Source organism: Numenius arquata, chromosome Z (genome assembly GCF_964106895.1).
Source record: "Numenius arquata chromosome Z, bNumArq3.hap1.1, whole genome shotgun sequence".
NCBI lineage: Eukaryota > Metazoa > Chordata > Aves > Charadriiformes > Scolopacidae > Numenius > Numenius arquata.
The window spans coordinates 14391832-14411694 of record NC_133616.1 but is presented as its reverse complement, the minus strand read 5'-3'; the positions used below and the strand labels follow the sequence as shown (position 1 = coordinate 14411694).

At 37.4% G+C, this 19863-nt stretch overlaps 1 protein-coding gene across 1 annotated transcript in view; it reads right to left on the bottom strand.

Annotated features, from left to right (window-relative positions):
* Positions 1-1684: 1684 nt before the first annotated feature.
* The window catches only part of WDR70 (WD repeat domain 70), a 135895-nt gene continuing 117716 nt past the window's right edge, over positions 1685-19863 (bottom strand). Inside the window, exons 14-18 of the mRNA XM_074166134.1 lie at positions 16516-16616; positions 14964-15043; positions 12051-12167; positions 11513-11675; positions 1685-3521 (exon numbers count right to left, since the gene is read on the bottom strand). Coding sequence (XP_074022235.1) covers positions 3437-3521; positions 11513-11675; positions 12051-12167; positions 14964-15043; positions 16516-16616 — 546 coding nt within the window. The 3' untranslated portion in view covers positions 1685-3436. The remainder of the gene's footprint in view (positions 3522-11512; positions 11676-12050; positions 12168-14963; positions 15044-16515; positions 16617-19863) is intronic.

Here is a 19863-nt window from a genome sequence, read left to right as displayed (position 1 = left end):
ATTGCAAAACACTCCGCAGGGTCCAGCAGATCGAACAGGATAAAGATTCGTGGTTTCTCTTCCCATAATACATATTTTCTATAGCCCAACAAAGAAAAGGCAGGCGTGACAAAGAACATCAAACTAGGCATGTAATTATAAGCAAGGAGCCAATGACTGGAGGCCTCTGGGCACAAATTCACAGTTCTTGCTGTCAATCACAATCAACAGAGACAAAAGTATCATCTTCAGTATATTACAGGTCATAGGAAGTAGACCACAGAGGAAAAATCATAAACATTAAACAATCATAAATCATTCAACAATCATAAAGTAGTTGCAAAGAGCCAGAAGAAAAGTGCTAGGACTTAAAGACAGCCTTAGCAATCTTCTCACCTGTTGCAGAAGACTTAAAAATTAAGATAGGACACAGGAATAAGGAGGATAGGATGAGACAAAGGACTACAGAGTCAAATTAAGACCTCTATACCAATAGCTGCAACACAAACAATGAATGGGAAACTGGGCTGACCACTACCTGGTAGGCTGTAATGATCTGGGAGAAAAAGCCTTGGTCCTATGGACAGGCATGTTATTCAACAGTTGGTCTTAACTAGTCATTAGCACAAAGGACAAAAGACCATAAATTGCTATAAAAAAGACATGTAGAAGCTGCACAGAACATAGAGAGAAAAATCCAGGTGATGGTTGTGGCACCTCTGTAAGCAAGTCTTCTGAGGAAGCAAGCAAACAGTAAAAGCCTACCTTGTTTCAGAAAAATGGAAACAAAAGCCCATGTGGACTCTGGCCACATTAACACTAAATGTGGACACATGGAGGACAAAGATTACAACTTGGCAATTACTAAAACCTAGGCCCTTTTTGAAGTTTAAAAGAAATCTAGGTTCATAAAAATATAATACAAATATATTCCAGTTTGCATGCAGAGTTCCACCTTTCATACCAAATATTTAATCATGTAAATATTTTTAATGTTAAGATTTTTCCCTGGACAATTCAAAGGGTTGAATCAGAGTTTGCTGTCCCAAGAATGGTCAAGCAGACCGTTCATATCTCCTTCCTGAATTGGATTAACTCTTACCATTGAGCTATTCAAGAGTAAAACCTATTTTTAAAAATGCATTAAGATTTGCCTTGCTGATAAACATGCCTGAAAATCCAGAGTAAGGATATGGCACACAAACCAAGCCAAGAGTTAAAGTAGAAGTACAATTTTAGTTTTAAATCTTTTAAATACATATCTGTACAGGCACTGTTTTAAATTCTAGGCTGCTAAAGCAGTCATTCAAGATAATAACTAAGTAACAACAACGAATGCTTAGAGAAATTCTAACAGAACTTTTGCAGGGTTCACTTACAGAACTCATTCTTCCAAGAATTAGGAAACAAGATCTAGCTGATATGAACAAATAACATAAAAGGAGAAGCTCCCCTCATGCTTAGAGAACAGCTGCAGCATTTTTCCTCATCTGCCTTTCCCTGCAGCTCTGCTCCCTAAGCCATCCTGCTTCAGTGAACAATTGACAATAGAAATGATGAACTAATAATATTCAGCCTAAAATCAAGGACATGTTTATCCTTTTAAAATCTTATTCAAGATTTTACAGAAATTTATTTGAAAATACTTCATTTTGTAGTGCATTATTTAGATGAAAAAAAAAAAAGACAAAAAATAGCCTTAAATGAAACAATGTCGTTTAATGTTTATTTGCTGAGGCGGACATTGCACAGGGAGGTCTTTAGCAGGTCTTCTTAACAACCACTGCTCTTCATCAGGTACTTCTTTTTCTCCTCCATTTACTGTCCACCTAGGTATTAAGTCCTTCATTCTACATATTACAGCTGCAGTTTTAAATTAAGCATTGATTTGCTATTCTACATAAGCAGGTACGAAAGTATTTTTACAACGGACAAAGACAAGTTGTTAATTATTTAGTAAGATTCCACTCTTATCAAAAGGCTACACTGAGTGAAAGCAGTGGACATATTTTGTTGCAGGAATGTAATGCCAATGCTCATTACAACTTTTGAAGTCAGGCTTACTTTTCCTTAAATTATAAAAATGATAACTGAGAAAGAAAGATAAGCTTGGAAAAGGAAATCATGCAATGAAATAGTGATGCAGAACAATGCTTGAAAAAAAAAAAAAAAATCTAAGCTCTGCTGACTATCAAGAACACACACTGGAGGTTAGGAAGGTGATTAACTGCTTTGCTAAATATAGCATTAAAATATGCCTTCAGAATCTATGCATAATTAAGAAAGCTTGATTGTGTACAATGTCTATTAATTTCTACTCTTAGTGGAAATGCAGAGTGCTTGCTATACTGTATATTATTACAATCACAATAGTTAGCATACTGTGTACTACTGTAATCACAACATAAATGCCTAAAACTAACCTAGGTTCCTTCTTTCTCCTTTAAAGGATAGTAGTTTTAAATGTCCTTCACTTTATGACATTCAGAATTGCAATTTGGTGTTAAACAATGAAAACTTTCAGTATTTAAGAAACCACTTTATGAAGGATAGTATCAGTCTTCAGATAGCGTGAGGCAGAATATACATAATTCAGGCACAGAACAAAGTCAATAGATAAAAAGACCTGGTAATAAATACACAGTTCTGCTCTATCCTAACACTTACCAATACAAACTAATAGGGATAGGAAGCCTGAACAGAATTCTACATCAACTTGCCAATAAGCATGTTATTTTTATTAAACCAAAATATATAATTGCCCATTCCAGTTTTACATTGTTGAAAAATAAAAGCTGTATAAAATACTACAGGTAACTTAGTAGTATACTAAACAGCAGTATACTGTTTAGTATACATACTAAGGTTAAAACGAACAACATTCAAGAAAGACACTAGAAAAATGTTTTCTACAATTCACACAGATGGTTGAACTAAATTGGAACTTCTGTGAACACACAAATGAACTAAACTGTATTATTCCACATTAATTAAAGCATAAACTTTGTTACACTTGCAAAAAAGGAGGTAATTTGTTAGATCTTAACTAGAAAAAATAAAAAGGAGTCTGAGAAACTGTATTATTTTATTTATATATTTAGAATCATTGAACACTGACACAACACAGCATTTGTAAAGTTGGCAGTAATTAAAAAAAACTTTGGCAATATAATGAATTCACTAGAGTTCTATTTATAAAGAATTTTTTTCATTTAAATCACAAAACTAAATAACTGACCTAGAGAGGAGTTCTTTGCACAATATAATTCATTCCTGATTGCAAAATTCAGATGTGGGATTACAATCCAGTGTAATACAACAATCCCTTTTTACACTGTAGCAAGTTTAGGAACTGAAGTAATTTTTGCTTTCAAATTTTGATGCACTATCCAAAATGAAGAAATAAATGCTGTACTTTGATTCAAATACTCTAAAACTCTTCATCAAACCACATTTTTCAAATTTTACGTTTTTTCCATTCCGGCTTGTCTGTTTCATCATCTTCTGGTTCCACTTCTGCAAAAACTGTTTTTGGCTGCGTTCTAGAAAACATTAAAAAGATTAAAATAATACTCAGATTATAATTCGTTATCAGAAACTGTATTAGACATGCACTAGACACAAATGTTATCCCTTCTGTGCTTAAAAAAAGAGCATCCTAGGCTTGCTCATTTTTCATTTTCAACATAAACCTATCAAATAACCTTCTAAGAACCGAAGGAACTTGCAGCTCTCAGGCAAAGAACACACAGCTTTTGCAAGTATTATTTATCCATCAGCTCACAGTCATTACCTGTATATTCCAAGAATAAAATTCAGATAGAAGAGAGGAACAAATCAGTTTAATACAAGCTAGAAAAATGGAGCCACAGGTCTTCTCATCCCATGATTTTTAAAAAAGAAACCTCCATTTTGATGCACTGCTGTATGACAGCAGCCAGTAAGTGAAAACAGAACCGCTAAGCCAGGTCTCTGGCTTAGCCTATGCATGAAAAAAACAGCTTCTCCTCCAGAGACTTTATCCAGCACTACCGTAACATAAAAAACCTAATGATCTTCATATGAGAACACAGTGTATCCTACAGTCAAGCTTGATCGTATCTATTCCTCCACTGTTTACTTGTATTTTAAATAACACTTAAACTTTACAAAAATAATTATTGATTACTTTTTAAACGAACACAGTATCAAGTAGCATTTCAATAAACTGTTTGGACATTCAGTTCCCCTGTTTTACACTTTAATCACTGCATGGTCCCCTTTTCCAACGTAATTCTCACCACAATCACTGCGGAGCCAAAACGACTAGATTTCTGATGCTGGCTGTGCTTGACTTCTCTTTACAACAGACACGATAAAGTATAAAACGCAGCCAAGGCAGTCATCATCTCATTAGTGTATTAACTAATGTTTTTACAGCAGTCTAAGGATGTGAAGCACTATTATTATAACAACTGTTATTTGGCAGACTCTGCAACATGCATAAACGTTAAGTAAGGCAGATGCAATTTTGTTAACACAATGGGCATAATTCAATGTTGCCACTGACTTCCAAAAGCAATAGCAAACCATCACTAAACCTGCCCTATTAAAGGGCAGGATTGTCCACTTGTTAAATACATGGCACAAAATAAGTTTACAGTCACCAAAACCAGTCAAAGACAACTTTCCTTATATACAGGATCTTTCTACTGGGCTGCCTTCTCCTCCATCCTCCAAGCTTACCATGGAGGTAAGGAGTATACTAAGATGTTCCAGACATGGTCCCACTCCAGGTCTCTACCGGCACATGGACTCTGGGTGCAGGCTGTATGTCTCATTACACCTGAGCAGACCTTGTACCCAGATGAAGACTTACACTACTCGAAGTTAGAGGAGTTGTTCTGCTCTCCATGGAAAGCAGAACTAAGATTTTTTTAAAAAAATTCCAATTTAAAAATGTCATTAGAAAATAGTTACATAAACTCTGCTTAAGCAACAACTGAAGGAGGATTAAAAAAAAAAAAAAAAAAAGAAAAATCAACATTCAATCCAAAACAGACACCAGGAATGAAGGCTTTATTGGCCAAAATACTAGATTTTGTTAGCTGCTGAAGAGGTGGAATGTGTGGAATCTCCTCTTTTTTCAAAACATATTGCTGGAAGTTTATTTAGTCCACTTTAACAGTATACCTTCCTTTTATCACAATAGATGAAAGGTATCTAAACAACCCATAGGATCACATTAGGTCAGTATTGAGATGCTTGTTATTAAAGTGCAACTAATCGAGTGTAAACTTACAATTTCTGACCACAAAATCTCCAATTGTCACAATTTTGGTTAAAAACTTCCAACCAAGAAGAATGACTTAATTTGTGAAACAAGCAGCAGAACCTAGGCGTTTTCCAGGACAGGACTTGCACAAAGAAAAGTTATAGACTAATGTAAGTGTGCTACTGAGTCCAGTAAAGCTGGGGCGGTGGGGGAGGGAGAAACTGTAGCATAATCCAGCAGTAACCAGCTAAAGCAAAAACATACAGAGGAAATCAAGTCGGCTCGCTATCTCATTTTTTAAAATTAGCATGAAATGGCTGTAGCCTCAGCTCAGCTGAAATGTAAACTGTTCCACCTCCACAAGCTACACAGCAGTAACTGGGGCACCTACGGTGATTCACATGCCTGACCATTTTAAAGACATAAGCATAGAAAACACTGGTTTTGTTATAGCATTATCAGCAGTGATCATTTAATTTAAACACAAATTGTTCTGCTTAGTAACTGCACTACAGATTGCTAGTGTAGCAGGAGTTTGCTGCAATGATTAATATTTATACAAAAAATATCAAAACAGGTTTACTACTTCAAAATATTTTTATTTCTGAGGCTAAATAATACATGTGGAAATCTATGTTCTTTTTCACCATCAACTTTCTCAATTTTCTTTATCCCTGGCTTTGGGGGCTGATTTCAGTTTTTTAGGCATCTGCCTGGCAGACCCTGTGGGAGATTGCCATGGAGGGCAAAGGAGTCCAGGAGAGCTGGTTGATCTGAGACAACACCACCACATTCCACCCTGTGTGCAGAAAGAGAAGTCTGGCAGAAGCCTAGTATGGATGCACAGGGATCTCCTGAGATAAACCCCTAACCCCACAAAGGAAGAACACAGAGGAGGCAGGGACAGCCTTAGCCAAGAGGAACAGAGGCATTACGTGAACATGTAGGAACGGAGTTAGGAAAGCCAAAGTTCAGCTGGAGTTGAAACTGGAAAGAAATGTGAAAGGCAACACTAAGGGCTTCTACAGCTATGCTGACAGCCAAAGGAATGCTAAAGAAAATGTGCTCAGTGGGGCAGGTAAGCCACTAACATAGGATATGGAAAAGGTCAAGATACTCAGTGCTTTTTTTGGCTCCTTTTTCCCTGAGAAAGACCGTCCTCAGGTCTCTGAGGATCCCTACACTACTAGCAGAGTCTTTGGGAGGGAGTGAGACATTACCAACAGAAGAGGAAGACGGAGACAAGGAGTACATAGCTCATTGGACATGAGATCAGATGGGCTGGGTCCCAAGGTACTGAGAGAGCTAGCCAATGTCATTGCAAGGGCAGTCTATCATCTTTGAAAGGTCACAGTGACTGGGGGAGGTTCTCAGTGACTAGAAAAGGAAATCATCAGCATCTTTGTGAAGGGCAAAAGGAGGATTTGGGGAACTACAGGATGGTCTACCTAACTTCATCCACTGGGAAGGCTATGGAACAAATCCCCATGGAAGGCATTTCCAGGCACATGAAGGACAAGAAGGTGATAGGGAACAGCCAGCATGTATTTATCAAGAGCATACTATGCTGGAGCAGGCTGCCCAGAGAGGTGTTTTGGAATCTCCATCTTTGAGGATGGATTCAAACTTGGCTGGGCAACTCCCTGAACAACCTGAATCTAACTGGACCTAAGCAACCTGATTTAAGTGAACACATTTTAAGGAGGAGATTGGACTAGATGACCTCCAGAGGTCCCTTCCTACCTAAATTACCCTATGATCCTGTGTTTCCACATGACTGTCAGCTGAAATCAGTATCTTATACACTGACGAATGCATTCCTGTTGTGGATTACGCTAACAGGCTGCAAAGAAAAACAGGAAAACAAACTAACATGATTTATTCGTACTCTGTGCTTCTATATTTCTGTGGTTTTCAACATATTCAGATATGCAGACCCCTAAACAATTTCCACAGGCCAATTTCCAGACTACTTTAGAGTGACCATAATTCCCTCTGGTTATCAACTGTTTGTTTTAGTTACCTTTCAGGGATCCCATAAAAGTAGCTCATTTACATCTGGGGTTCATAGACCAGAAGCTTACAAAAATACTGCTACAGCTAAACCAGCCGGAGATGACAATTGCATATCACAGCATGTGACTCATGTCACAGTAACTTTTGAAATTTGTGTTTATACTGCACTGAAAGAAAAAGAAAAAAAAGACTTTCAGGCATGCTTGGAAATCAGAGTAATGTCATAAAGGCTACTTCCAGACTGAAAAGTGAAGATTTTCAGTATCCAGCCCCTTTGAATTCCTTACCCCACCAACCAGCCTGACTCTTCGCTGAATCTTAGGAGCTTCCCTCTCAAAATGACCGATTCCCAAAAAAGATCTATCTTAAATATACCAACGTATGCCAACAAAATCACTACTACAAAACATTCCATTCAGTCCTGCTTCTTCAGCTGAAGATACTTGGGTAACTACACGGCTAACACTTCACACACTGGTACTGCTATTGAGGAAAAAGCTCAGTGAACACAGCACAGCGACAGGCAGTGGCTTCAAGCCATTCCTGTTTGCCTGTGACGAGCAACAATGACAAAGACAGCAAAATAGGGGCAACATCACTGAACCAGAAGGTATTTTCTGCGAACTCTGGTCTATCTTAGTGGGGAGGGAAATTTCACCCTCACCTTCTCTATGGTACAGAAGAGCACTACATCTGGGCCTGATTAAGCCCTCAGCTACAATGCTTAGTAATTCCTGCTGATCCTTCAGAGGGACATCTGAAGTCATTATAGTATCTCTGTACAGCTGTGTTAAAACAAACAGCTCACAAAGAATGTAGTTTTCAAACATTTACAACTGATGCCTCAAGTTCCTTTCCTGTAGTTCTTTACTTGAAATCTTCAATCTGTCCTTCTTTTCCTTTCACTCCACTGGAACGGCTCTTGCCAAGGTCTCTAACAAACTTTTTCCTGAAAAAAACTCAAGATCTTTTCTTTATTCTCATCCATTATGACTTTTCTGCTGTGTTGATCACATCTTTTTTGACACTTCTTCACACTGGGCTCCTGTGACATGTCATACCCTGATTCGGCACGTACTTCTTATCATCCCCAGTAACCTTTTCAGCAGCATTTGTTTTTTTCACCCATCCTTTTGCCTCTTACATACTTCCCCCTCCTTTTCTGGCTCAAATTTTAGGAGAAACAGAAAGGTCAGGCTAATGATAACAAGCTTGAAAAAAATTTCAAGTGATAAATAATGCAAATGAATATTTGGTTTCAAGATTAAATTAGGCACCTCTAACTCCAATAAAAAGGGAAAATTCTTATATACAGTGTATAGACTAACAGCAAAAGTCATGTTGCAGGTATTTCTTATAAGAATTATTGAAGTGAAAATACAATTAAAAAAGCATGAAATCAGTTATCTGATTTCGAATGACCTAATCGGTATGAATCTGGACCAGACGAACTCTAAACCAGTCATCACAATCAGTTATGAAAACTCTGATCAGCCTGAGCGTTTCTTAGTCTTCTCAGTCTAAAATTATTTAACAACGATCACTGAAGAAAATTAAGTAACTATAGTATCCTTAGACATTTTCTTAAGAAGGAGAATGAAAAACTGTAAGTGAATAACCTCCCGTTAGACAACATAAAAACAAAAGCCTTGTGAAACAAGAGCTGTATCAATTGGATAGTTTTACACCATTATTTAAGTGAAAATTTACTATAAGAAATGTGAAAAAACTGATAGAAGAGCAATAAAGCAGTAAAAAGAATAAACCCTACTTAAAAAAATGAAACGTACTGGATGTATGTTTTTTGAGTCTCAAGACTGTAAGTAATTTGAAGTATGTGTCAGCATATCACCTCTCCTAACTCTATATTTTATGCTATAGCAGCCATTTTCCCTACATTTGTATACTGGTTGTCATTACAAACTCCTGATTTTTAACAGGGTCACTGGGACACAATTACAATCCAGTACTACATGACAATTCTTATCAATTACTTGTAATTTGCATATTTTATTAAATATGCATCCATAAAAATATCTGTAAGATACTTTATGTACAGGGTAAACATACATGCCCTGTAAAGTCAGATATAGGATATAGTTAGCACAACTGTCTCTATTATCTGCATGTGCAGGCAAGCAGCTAACGAAACCTATGACTATCATTGGTCTGAAACGGTTAATACAGACCTCCATTTCTGAAAATTAAGAACATAACACAGTTATAAAGTTTTTGCATTTCAGCGTCTTATCCAATAGCTGTAGTAGTAGCAGGAATAATAACAATTTTTAAACTGCTCTTTGCATAGAGCACATCTGAAAGTCAACACTTAAAGCAGGGACAAGGGCAGTTTCACTGGCATGAGATTTATCAGCTGACAAAACCATCAAGGCAGCCCGCTCTTGGCTGCCGTCCAGTTTCTCCACATACATATTGCCGTCTGGTGTGTAAGTTAATAGCAGTCTGGACTTGCATCCTCCCCACTTCTCAGCCAGCTCTCTTCTTCCCCTGCAGCTACATCTTTAACAAGGAACTGTAACGAGATCTGCCCACCTGACGACACAGTAAGCCTTCTGTAATACAGCTATGGTTTAAAACTTTCATGTCTACTACGTTGCAAGTGTCAGGGATGAAACTTAATATGCAATCAGTGAAGTTACTGAGCCAAAAATATATACTGAGGTATCCACCTACCTGATGGAATGTGTGATTGTATTTACTTGTGAGAATGGATAGTTGCATATCTGAAATAAAACCAGGTGCCTACACTTTCAAAGTAAATTTTATCTCTAGCAAACAAGAACTCTCAAACAATTAGAAATCAATATTTAACATATTAATTACACCAATTGTTACAGAATCAGGCTTTCCAATATTCCTTCTTTGGTACCAAGGGTGATACCGTATAATGCACTGATTTGATGTACCATATCAAGTACCATACTTATTAATTACCGGTATGCCATACTTATTAATTACACAGTCAAAGCCAGGCTGGGTCACTGATGTTCTCAAGCTGCTTTGGAGCTATTCAGCTACCTCCGTGAACATGTGCGTCAAGGCAGAAAACAAGTGTCACTACTAGAAACAGCTATGATTCTTAATTTATTTTGAGTTTCTGGAAAGAGGTGGTGATTGTCTCACTCAAGAGCTAAATGCTAATAAGGAAAGTACAGTCAGTAAAGTACTAATAAACACATAGCCTAGGAGATAAAATACTGCACTGCAAACAAGAAAAAATAGTTTGTTATTGGCAAATTGTTCTGTGCAGACTATTTCACCCCCTGAAAATCTTTTCCTTGTCCAATTTGAAAATACTACTTATACTGAAGAGATTATTTTGTGTAACAAAACCATCAATGATAATAATCAAATATGAAAATTTTAGTAATTTTTAAAGTTGTAGTTTCTGTTCATTAGTATGAAATGTATTTATGCAGTATTCATGATAGTAGTATTGTGAATGTATTTATTCAATGGTCGGAAGTGTATCTATTTTTAGAAAAAAAAAATCTTTGGTAGGAAGCATTCTAGAAGCATATTGCACAATTCTCACTGTAAAATATACACATAAATACCACACCCACACATACAATTTAAACTGAGTAAATTACCATCTGTGGGATTACCGAGATTTTACTACCATAATCTTGATGAGACTCCTTAATTTATGTAAAAACAACTGAACCCTTGTTTATTTATGTTTAATTTTTGCAGGAGATTTTATTGGTGCAATTTTTAATATTGCTATACCTTTAACACCAAGTTAATTGAAGCAAGTACTCAGGTCCTTGTGTAGGAAAAAATCAAATAAAAACTTACGACATTTGAGAAATCACCTAAAATATGCTGTCATAACACCAAGTAAATATTTTGAAGGCTTAACCTAAGAATCAGTCACAACTAGAGGGCATATTGGAAAACTTATCATCCTTGTCTGTCAATGGGACAGTACCGTATTAAAAAGTATATTGCAATTTCAGACAATTTGCAGAAGATTCTAAATTCTAATCAACTTGGAAAACTTTAAAATAATTTTGTAGCACTGACAGGTACATTTTAAAAATGGAAATGTCAAATTTCAACAATTTAATCTCCTGGAAAATCTTATCTTCATAAAGGAGAATGGCATATTCTTGGTTTACATACTTGTCCCAGCAATCCAGAAAAGGCAAAGTATACCATTAAAAATGTGTCTTCTATTTTTACCAAACTCCCACTGGCCTCCAGAAATATTACTTGTATTTTCAATTGTTTCCTTACTTAGCATACGCCGGAGCAACCCAGTACGGATTCTCCTCCGCTTCCTTTGCATGACGTAAAATAGCCTCTCGAGGGTTGCTATCATCTGTCTTATCCAGTGCAATATTCTTGACTATATATGATGACAAGGTACCTCCGTGAGTTCCAACACGCCCACCACGACCTGTAGCAAAAAAAAAAAAAAAAAGAAAAAGAAAGAGTATTTTAGAGAAAAATATTCAAGAAATAAACAGAGAAATGTGGTATTGTGTCTGTAACAGTGATCTGATACAATGAAGTTATTTAATACTATAGGAAGAGTCTAATTTAGAGCTGCATTCAAGTGATTTACTGATTATATAACTTAAAGTAAATCATTGTGATTATTAATACATTCCAGGCAAGCATTCCAATTAACGAGCAATGTCTTACACTGCACATAAATATATAGTAGAGTTGCCTCCAAAAAAAGTCTGAATGCAAGTCCAAACAAGTGTAGAACCCTAGCATGATGGCCCCTTGGGAATGCGACAGTCTGAAATGATTATGCGCAGATTACCTGGCCCTGCTACTGGAGGTTCAGGTTTGTGAGACTTCATGGGGTCCAGCCTGTCCTTCTCCAGCTGTTTCCTGGTGCTTCGCTGTCGTGGTTCACGGAACATTGGAAGTGCATGGGCTGAAGGGTCACCGTTTGGAGAAAAATAAATGTTAGAAATTCCATTTTCTTTGTAAGCTTTTAATTACAAGGGCAAAGACTGGGATTATTGCTTTCAATGGAAAAGGTGGCAGAAGCTGCCTCCCAGTTCTTCCATATGCAAGCAGTGGTATACTGAGTTGTATTTTAGAGTACCTTTCTGCTGAATTTTTCAAAGATGAAAGCAGCCGGATTTTTAGGGTTCCTTCAGGCAGGAGCCTTTCATCTGAAATACTGTTTGCACAGTTTATGCACATTTAATTTATTCCCCTGTCATTCGGGTCTCAATAGTAGCATTGTGACCAACTGGTTGCTCTTTTCTGAGCTTTCCATGCTTCCACAGCTTTGTGACACTCTAGGACCATGACAAAAACCTAAATGCATTCTTCCATCTGAAACAGAGAGGGGTGGAATCCCCTCAATGATCCAAAATGTAATGTTTCTGCGTATGCAATCACAAACATGTTCTTTCTTAAATTATGATATTAATCACGATTGGAAGAATAGCCATAACTGAGACTATCTGCCTAAATGATCAGTATTTAAAACCTCTATTTTCTCATAAGCCTGTTGCAGTATTTCCAATCGCAGCAATGGTTTTGGTCTGCTCAGACAAGAGACATCTGTCAGCAACAGAGAAACACCATGTTAAGGGACACAGTTTTCTTGTGGTGAGGTTTAGTTCTCATATTCCTGTGTGCCAATTGCTGCTGTTTCCCAAAACATGGGAAATTGTGTTTGGATCAGAAGACCTAACAAAGACAAAAAACCAACCAACAAAGTCTTAAGTTTAGGGGCACCAGCTCTGTATTGAATAAAAAAAATGGAAGCTGTCATCCAGGAACCTACCAGTTTGATTTTTCAACTTATTTCTGGAAGGCTGCTCAATTTATTAGACTGAGAAGTCACAGCCAGGTAACACAACAGTAGATCTTTGGAAATAAATGTTTAGGTTTTGTTTTTGCAGATTGCATAAGGTATGCAATGGCTGGGACAATTTGCTGGCAAGCACTCAGCTTGATTGCTTTGCACAGAGCATCTGAGGTGACTAATGCACAGATCCAAGCTTTTGCCATTTGTGCAGTCAAGGTTGCCTAAGGGAAACCCAAACTGCATGTTCCTGTGTTTTAAAAGTCACACCTAATCCCTCAAAACAACATTCCTGCATTTTAAACAGCCATTACAGGCAAGTCTGAGATTAAAGAGTTGCTAGAAGACCAAAGGAAAAAAAAAAAATAAATAAAAGGAGGAAAAAAAAAGATAAGTCCTTTACAAAAGGACTTCCAAGATCTTCAGTTCTTGCCAGTTCTATCTGTAAGCTTAAAAAGCAGACATTTAACCTCTGAAAAGTTTCCAAAATATGCAACAAACTTAAAAAGTTGCAAAGCAAATCCTTACAACATTTTTCTACGTTGCTTTATACAGTTTTTTCGGCTTCAAAATGATGTGGAAGAAACAGTTAAACAGCTAAAACTCAGTGATAAAATTCGAAACTTTGCATAATTGGGACCTAAGTCTTTGAATGGCATTTATAAACACCATTGAATACACAAGTTCCATTGGATTTTAAGCAGGAATTTTTTTTTAAATCACAAAAGCTCTTTACAGTATAAACACTAACAACAGTGCACACATAGCATTTAGATATAGCCAAGGTTGTAGTAAGGATGGATTAAAAAAACCACCCAAAGGAGATAAATATTCCTGATCTTTGCCTGCTGCTACTTTACTCGGTGATAGCCAAAAACTGGAGCTGGACATCTGCAGCAGCGAGGTAAGTAGGAGACAGCTGTGGCTGGAAAGTACCTGAGATGGGAACCCAGAACCACAGTGCCTTGATATGGTTTCTAGCCTGGTTACCAAGGCTGCCCAAACTTTCTCATTTTAAACTTTCTTTTTGTTTATTATGCTGCCAAACAACTACTTTGTTCTATAGAAATGGCTTTAGCTACTCCTAAGACCAAGACTACCAGGAAGCAGCGTGAATCCAAACACCATGGAACTGCAATAGGATGAAGAGAAGTAAGCAGGACAGCACAACTGTGTGACTGTTATCATTTCACATAAGAAAACACTATTTAGGGCAATGCTAATGGGGAGGGCCAAAATCTCAGTCGATGCCATCGTGCCCTTGTAAAATTTGCCCTTGAGAAAAGGCAGATCACTATACATTTTATAGTAACAATGATGACTATTTCTTAAGCACCAGTGAGCCTAAATATGAACATAAGGTCTTACACAAGTATAACCCTGAGGCTACAGAGATATTTAAGCCATTTAAATCCCATATAACTCTGGGCATGTTCTACATTTTGAAAAGTCACTTGGAATTTGTTTAAGACCCATCTCTAATGTCTCTGATTTTGCCACTGGTACTGTTAATGTTCCCAACTAGCAAAACACTACCTAAACACATCTACACTCACCAATTTAGTTATGCAAAACTGAACATTTAAGAAAGCTCCAAAATTTCTGAGGTTTTGTTGGTTTTGTTGTTAGGGGTTTTTTTAAAGGCAGTTGTGTTTTCAGGTGCATCACAATCTAGAAACCAATCATCATTAACAACTTCACAGAGCATATGGGATATATGCCTTCCTGGTTGTGCAAGGCTACAAAAAAATCTGAATGAAGCACTAAGATCTCACAGTAATGATCAATACTTAATGAAAGACTGCAACATTTTGGAGGGGAAAATATAAAGCTCAATGATCTTCAAATAATTTCAAACCTGAGAAAGAGCTAAGGATGCTGCTATAAAGATACATCTAAAGTTCTTACGCGTTATAATGTAATCCTGTGTAAGAGTTTCTGCTTGTCTCTCTTTTCGTTTTGTTTTGACCACGCATAATTTTGCTCCCCTAGAAGGAAACATACAGCAGATCAGTTGGTCTGTTTATACCAAACAGAAACCATTTTTTTATTCAAGACAGTCTCAATAAAATTATGTAGCACTTCAAATATTCATGAACCTGTATATCTTTGCCTGCCCATGCACATGTGAAGAAGGGTAGAGAGATCAGTATTTTGGTTACAGAGCGGTTTATATGACATGCGGAAATAAGGGTGGAAGATTCATTTCACACTTCATTTGTCCACAGTACTTGTAGTGTGCACATTGGAAGTGCTCCTTTCCAAACATGGGCAATGATTTGCCCCTAGTGCTCTTACCAAGCAGCAGAGGTGCCTGATCACACCGCAGCGGGAGAGACCGCCTAAGCCTGCCTGCAGCAAGGCTGATTTGAACTGGTGGTATTTTCCTCCTCAGGGTAAGTACCCGGAAACAAACTGGGCACAAAACTGAGTGAGGGCTCTTGTGATCTGTGCCTAGGAGACTCAGGATGCCCTCAGGAGAGGGGTCCAAACAATGACGACCAGCTGTCGTCTTCTCTAAATTGACGAAGACCAGAAAAATACAGCTTATTTCTGATAAACTTGTAAACTATCATTTATCTTCACCTCCAAGTGTCCAGGTCACAGTAAGTAACCAGAAACTGTGAACTATAACACAGTATGTTTTTGGATGCTGGTGAAACAAAGATGTGCACATACAAGGGAATAACACCTTAATCATACCCATCAGTATAGATGAATTGTACTTTTCAGCCCTGCTGACAGGAAGGAAGCATGCCCCAGTTCTCCAACCAATCCAGATGGTGAAAGCATATTAATTGCAAAAGAAGTATTTATAGACTAGTTAAGTCCTCTTCTTTCCATTCCAGGCTGACAAGTCACCTTCTGATGAATGACTACAACCTTTCGATTAGATGTACGGGCAAAATCCACACGTGATAGGTAGGGGTGGAGCAGAAGACTCCAGAAGACTAGCAGAAAGATGGGAATATGCTTCCTTGGTTTGCCCCCATTCAAATTGGGTCTTCCAGTATTACTTCATGGACACTGAAGTTTAAGCTAATGCTGCTAAACAAGATTTTTACTTCAGGGAAAAAAAAAGGCCATCAAAAATATGACTACATACAATAAATATGCTTTCAATGACACCACATCAGTAACCTCCAAGAGATCAGATGAAAGGTTGGTTATTCTTACTGCAGATTTCATACAATTAAAAAAGTGTTTGTAAATTCAGATAGAGCAACTAGCATACTGCACTGTAAAAAACCCAGGGGAAAACAAATGGCGTTTCAGAAACAAACTGGTTTCATTGTTTTTGGTTTTTTTCCCTTTATACTGTTACTAAATAAGTTAAACTCTGCAAAACAAATTTTACTAACCAGTTTTTCTCCTTTCTTAGTATAGTCATAGAACCACAGAATCAGGCTAAATTTTAGGAAAAAAATAATGTTCTTAATCATTAATCATGATTACGTACCTCTGACTTTTGACAGGATCATAGTACACTTTGGCCAAACCATTTCCTGTACCAACCATGATCTGGTTCAGCTTGGGATGCCAAAGGCAACGCACAACGCTCTGAAATAAAGCAACATATTGATAGTTAGTTAGTCATTCATCTAGATCTTAGAATTAATATTCATATTGTCTAATAGTAGATCTAAGTCACAGTCTAGGATGAACAAGCTTAAGCACATGAATGAATATGTGAATGAATAAAAATTCCTCTCCAGAGCCGAAGACACTGAAAAAGGACTGACAACACATGGATGTAGGCAGAGAAGGAAATACAAATTGGTGGCAGTGTGATAACCAGTGGTTTCCACAAGCTAATTGCTCCAGGGTCTTCATGGGCATTATGGAAATGGAAAGTTAAAGGGGAATTTGAATGAGAACAATGAAGTGCTTCAGATACAGCAACACAGACCTTCATGACTTTTGCATCTTTAATTCTGAATTCTTTCACCCTGTTCTTTATCTATTTTTCCCTTCTTCTCACACAGTGCTGACCTTTTACTTGCTGACTGCAGAAATGGAAGACTAGCTGATTTTCACTCTTGGTTCTTTCTTCCCCACAACACCCAGAAGAACTTGGTATTTGAAGCCAATGCCTCACAGCTCCGTCACCCTTCTGGTCAGCAGAGAAACTCATTTTCAGACATTAAGAGTATTGTTCTTTTATACAGACAGCGTGGTTCTCCACGTGACTCTGAATCTCCATGTGATTACTGTATCCAGTCTGATTCAGCAGGCCAGCACAGAAACTCTGTAAGACTGGAGCTTCTGACTCGAGAGAGCCAAAGAAGTGAGCACAACCTCCCACGAAGTACAACACATCTCAACACAAACATAAAACCTGTACATGTGCCTGACTAACTGGAGGGGAAAAAAACATCTATTTTTGAGAGACAGCAACTCTTTAAAGGAATACTGCCCAAGACTGAAGATGGGTCTTAACAGCGTTTGTGTTAACCTATGTAATAAATGTATCCAGAACTAGTAGGATGCAGCAACCTATTAGTACTTCACTGAACAATGCTCATTTTTCTAGCCCCTTTTTCCTCCCAAACTTACTACCCCTCCTCTCTTAAAAAACAGGAACAGACTCTTCCCAAAGTGAATTAATAATTCAATATTCAACTACTATCATCCACCTATCATTAAAGTGTATATTATATATATATGTTTATTTTCACATAATATAGCACATGAAATCCCCACAAAATGGGAACCACTAACGTCTTTACAAGAGAAATACACCAAAGCTAAAATTAGGGATGTAATACAGCCCTATAACTTGGAAGATGACAACCATGTATTCTGGAAGAAAATGGTTATGTATCAGCTTCAGTGACTCCTGAATCACTTCCCATTTCATGTTCCATACTATTTCTGGCTTGGTCCAGATTCCATTTTTTTGAATGTTGTGAGGGACATAAATAATATTGAAAAAATTCTGAAGCCCATTCAGCTATTATGAATTGGAACTTCATTCTACTACAAGATGATGGATGACTCTCTTCTGAGCTGTTTTTCTGCTTTGTGTTCTTGTTGAAGAAGAAAAATTGAGTGAGATGACCATACTTTATAAGGTTCCTCTATAAAGCATCCTCGTTCTCTATAGATATACATACAACATTATACCACTTCCCAGCTACTTACAGGTACAAATAAACCTGTCTTGGTTATTACAAGACAACTAAAGGACAACAATCTTTTTACAGGTAACTCTGAGGTACAAAGCAGAATTCTGATAATGCACGATGTCCATGATCCCTGCCACAAGCGACCAAAATAACCAATACTGGGTTGCTAATAAGTTGTTTGATTTAAATAAGAGATTTCCACATACAGTTACGCAATGCTCAAAATGCTACAATAACTCTAAAACACACAAAGCTAATAGCAAGTATTGAAGGTCAAAGGTGGGTGGCCTTTTCTTTTATTAATATTTATTGCATGTGTTTAGCCAGCCTTTTTAAACTTTGTAGTTAATGTGGTTCTCCACTTTCTACTGTCAAGTAAATGTATTTTATAGCATGGTACTGGATACCTGCCAACAAAAACAAAGCTTGAGACAGAGTGGCTCAGCACTGATGCGGATTGCTAAATTTCTAACTTGTCAAACATGCACAGCACACTTAAATCCACCATGGCACGTGCTCCAGAGCAGGCAAAAGAAACTGCCATTAAATGTAGCCCTATAAATCTTCTGAAACCGTAAAATGTCCCCAGAATATAATTTGTTAAAAACTGAACAAACACAAACTCTGAACATGCAAGTAATTTTATTAATCCACTGGCATATAAACCTACTTTATAAGAAATAATAAAAGTTGCTTATGCAGATTTTCAGATTAGTTTAGAAATGGGCAATACTTTAAAAAGCTCAAAATATTGAATTCCTGAACTAAATGCTATTAATTTTTCCCAATTATATAATCCTAAAGAAGTAAAAATTCTAAACAACTATACAACAAAGGGATTATTGCAAACTAGGTCTTAACATAGGGACTCAGGTGGAAAGGGGATTCCTTATCTTACAAAAATAATTAATTCTTAAAGAGCATTTATCCTTTATGCTTCTAACTTTTCTACTGTTTACACTTCGAATAACTCAGGTAGATGCTTTTATCACTGGAAATGCTAAGCATCAAATTCTAGGTCATAGAAGGTCCTACCTCCCAGCTCTCCAGGCAAATAAGCGAGTTAATAGTAGGAAATGAATTTTTTTCCTGGCTTGGCCTACCTATGCACATATGTAGATACATACCTACTGATACTGAATTTTAAATAATTACAGAATGGCTGCAGTTGAAAGAGAGCTCTGGAGAGCCACCTAATTCAACTCCCCTGCTTCAAACATCTGCTAGAGGTAGCTCAGGACATTGTCCAGTTTGGTTTTGAATATTTCCAAGGATGGAAACTCTACAGCCTCTCTGGGCAACCTGTTTCAATGTATGACCACCCCCACCATAAAAAAAAAAAACAAAAAAAACCAAACAAAAAAACCCCAAACCATTTTCTTACATTTAAGTGGAATTTCCTGTTACTAGTTTTGTGTCTATTGCCTTTTGCCCTGTCACTGGGCACCACTGAGCTTCGCTTTATCTGCTTCATTCTCCTCTTCCCCTTCAAGTATTTATACATAAGAATCCCCATGAGCATCCTCTTCTCCAGGCTAAGCGATCCTCTCTCTCTCAGCCTTTCTTCCTGTGCCAGACCCGCAAAGCTTTTAATCACGTTCGCAGCCCTTCACTGGGCTCAATCTAACATGTTCATATCTCTCTCGTACTGGGGAGCACAGGACTGGACCCAGCACTAA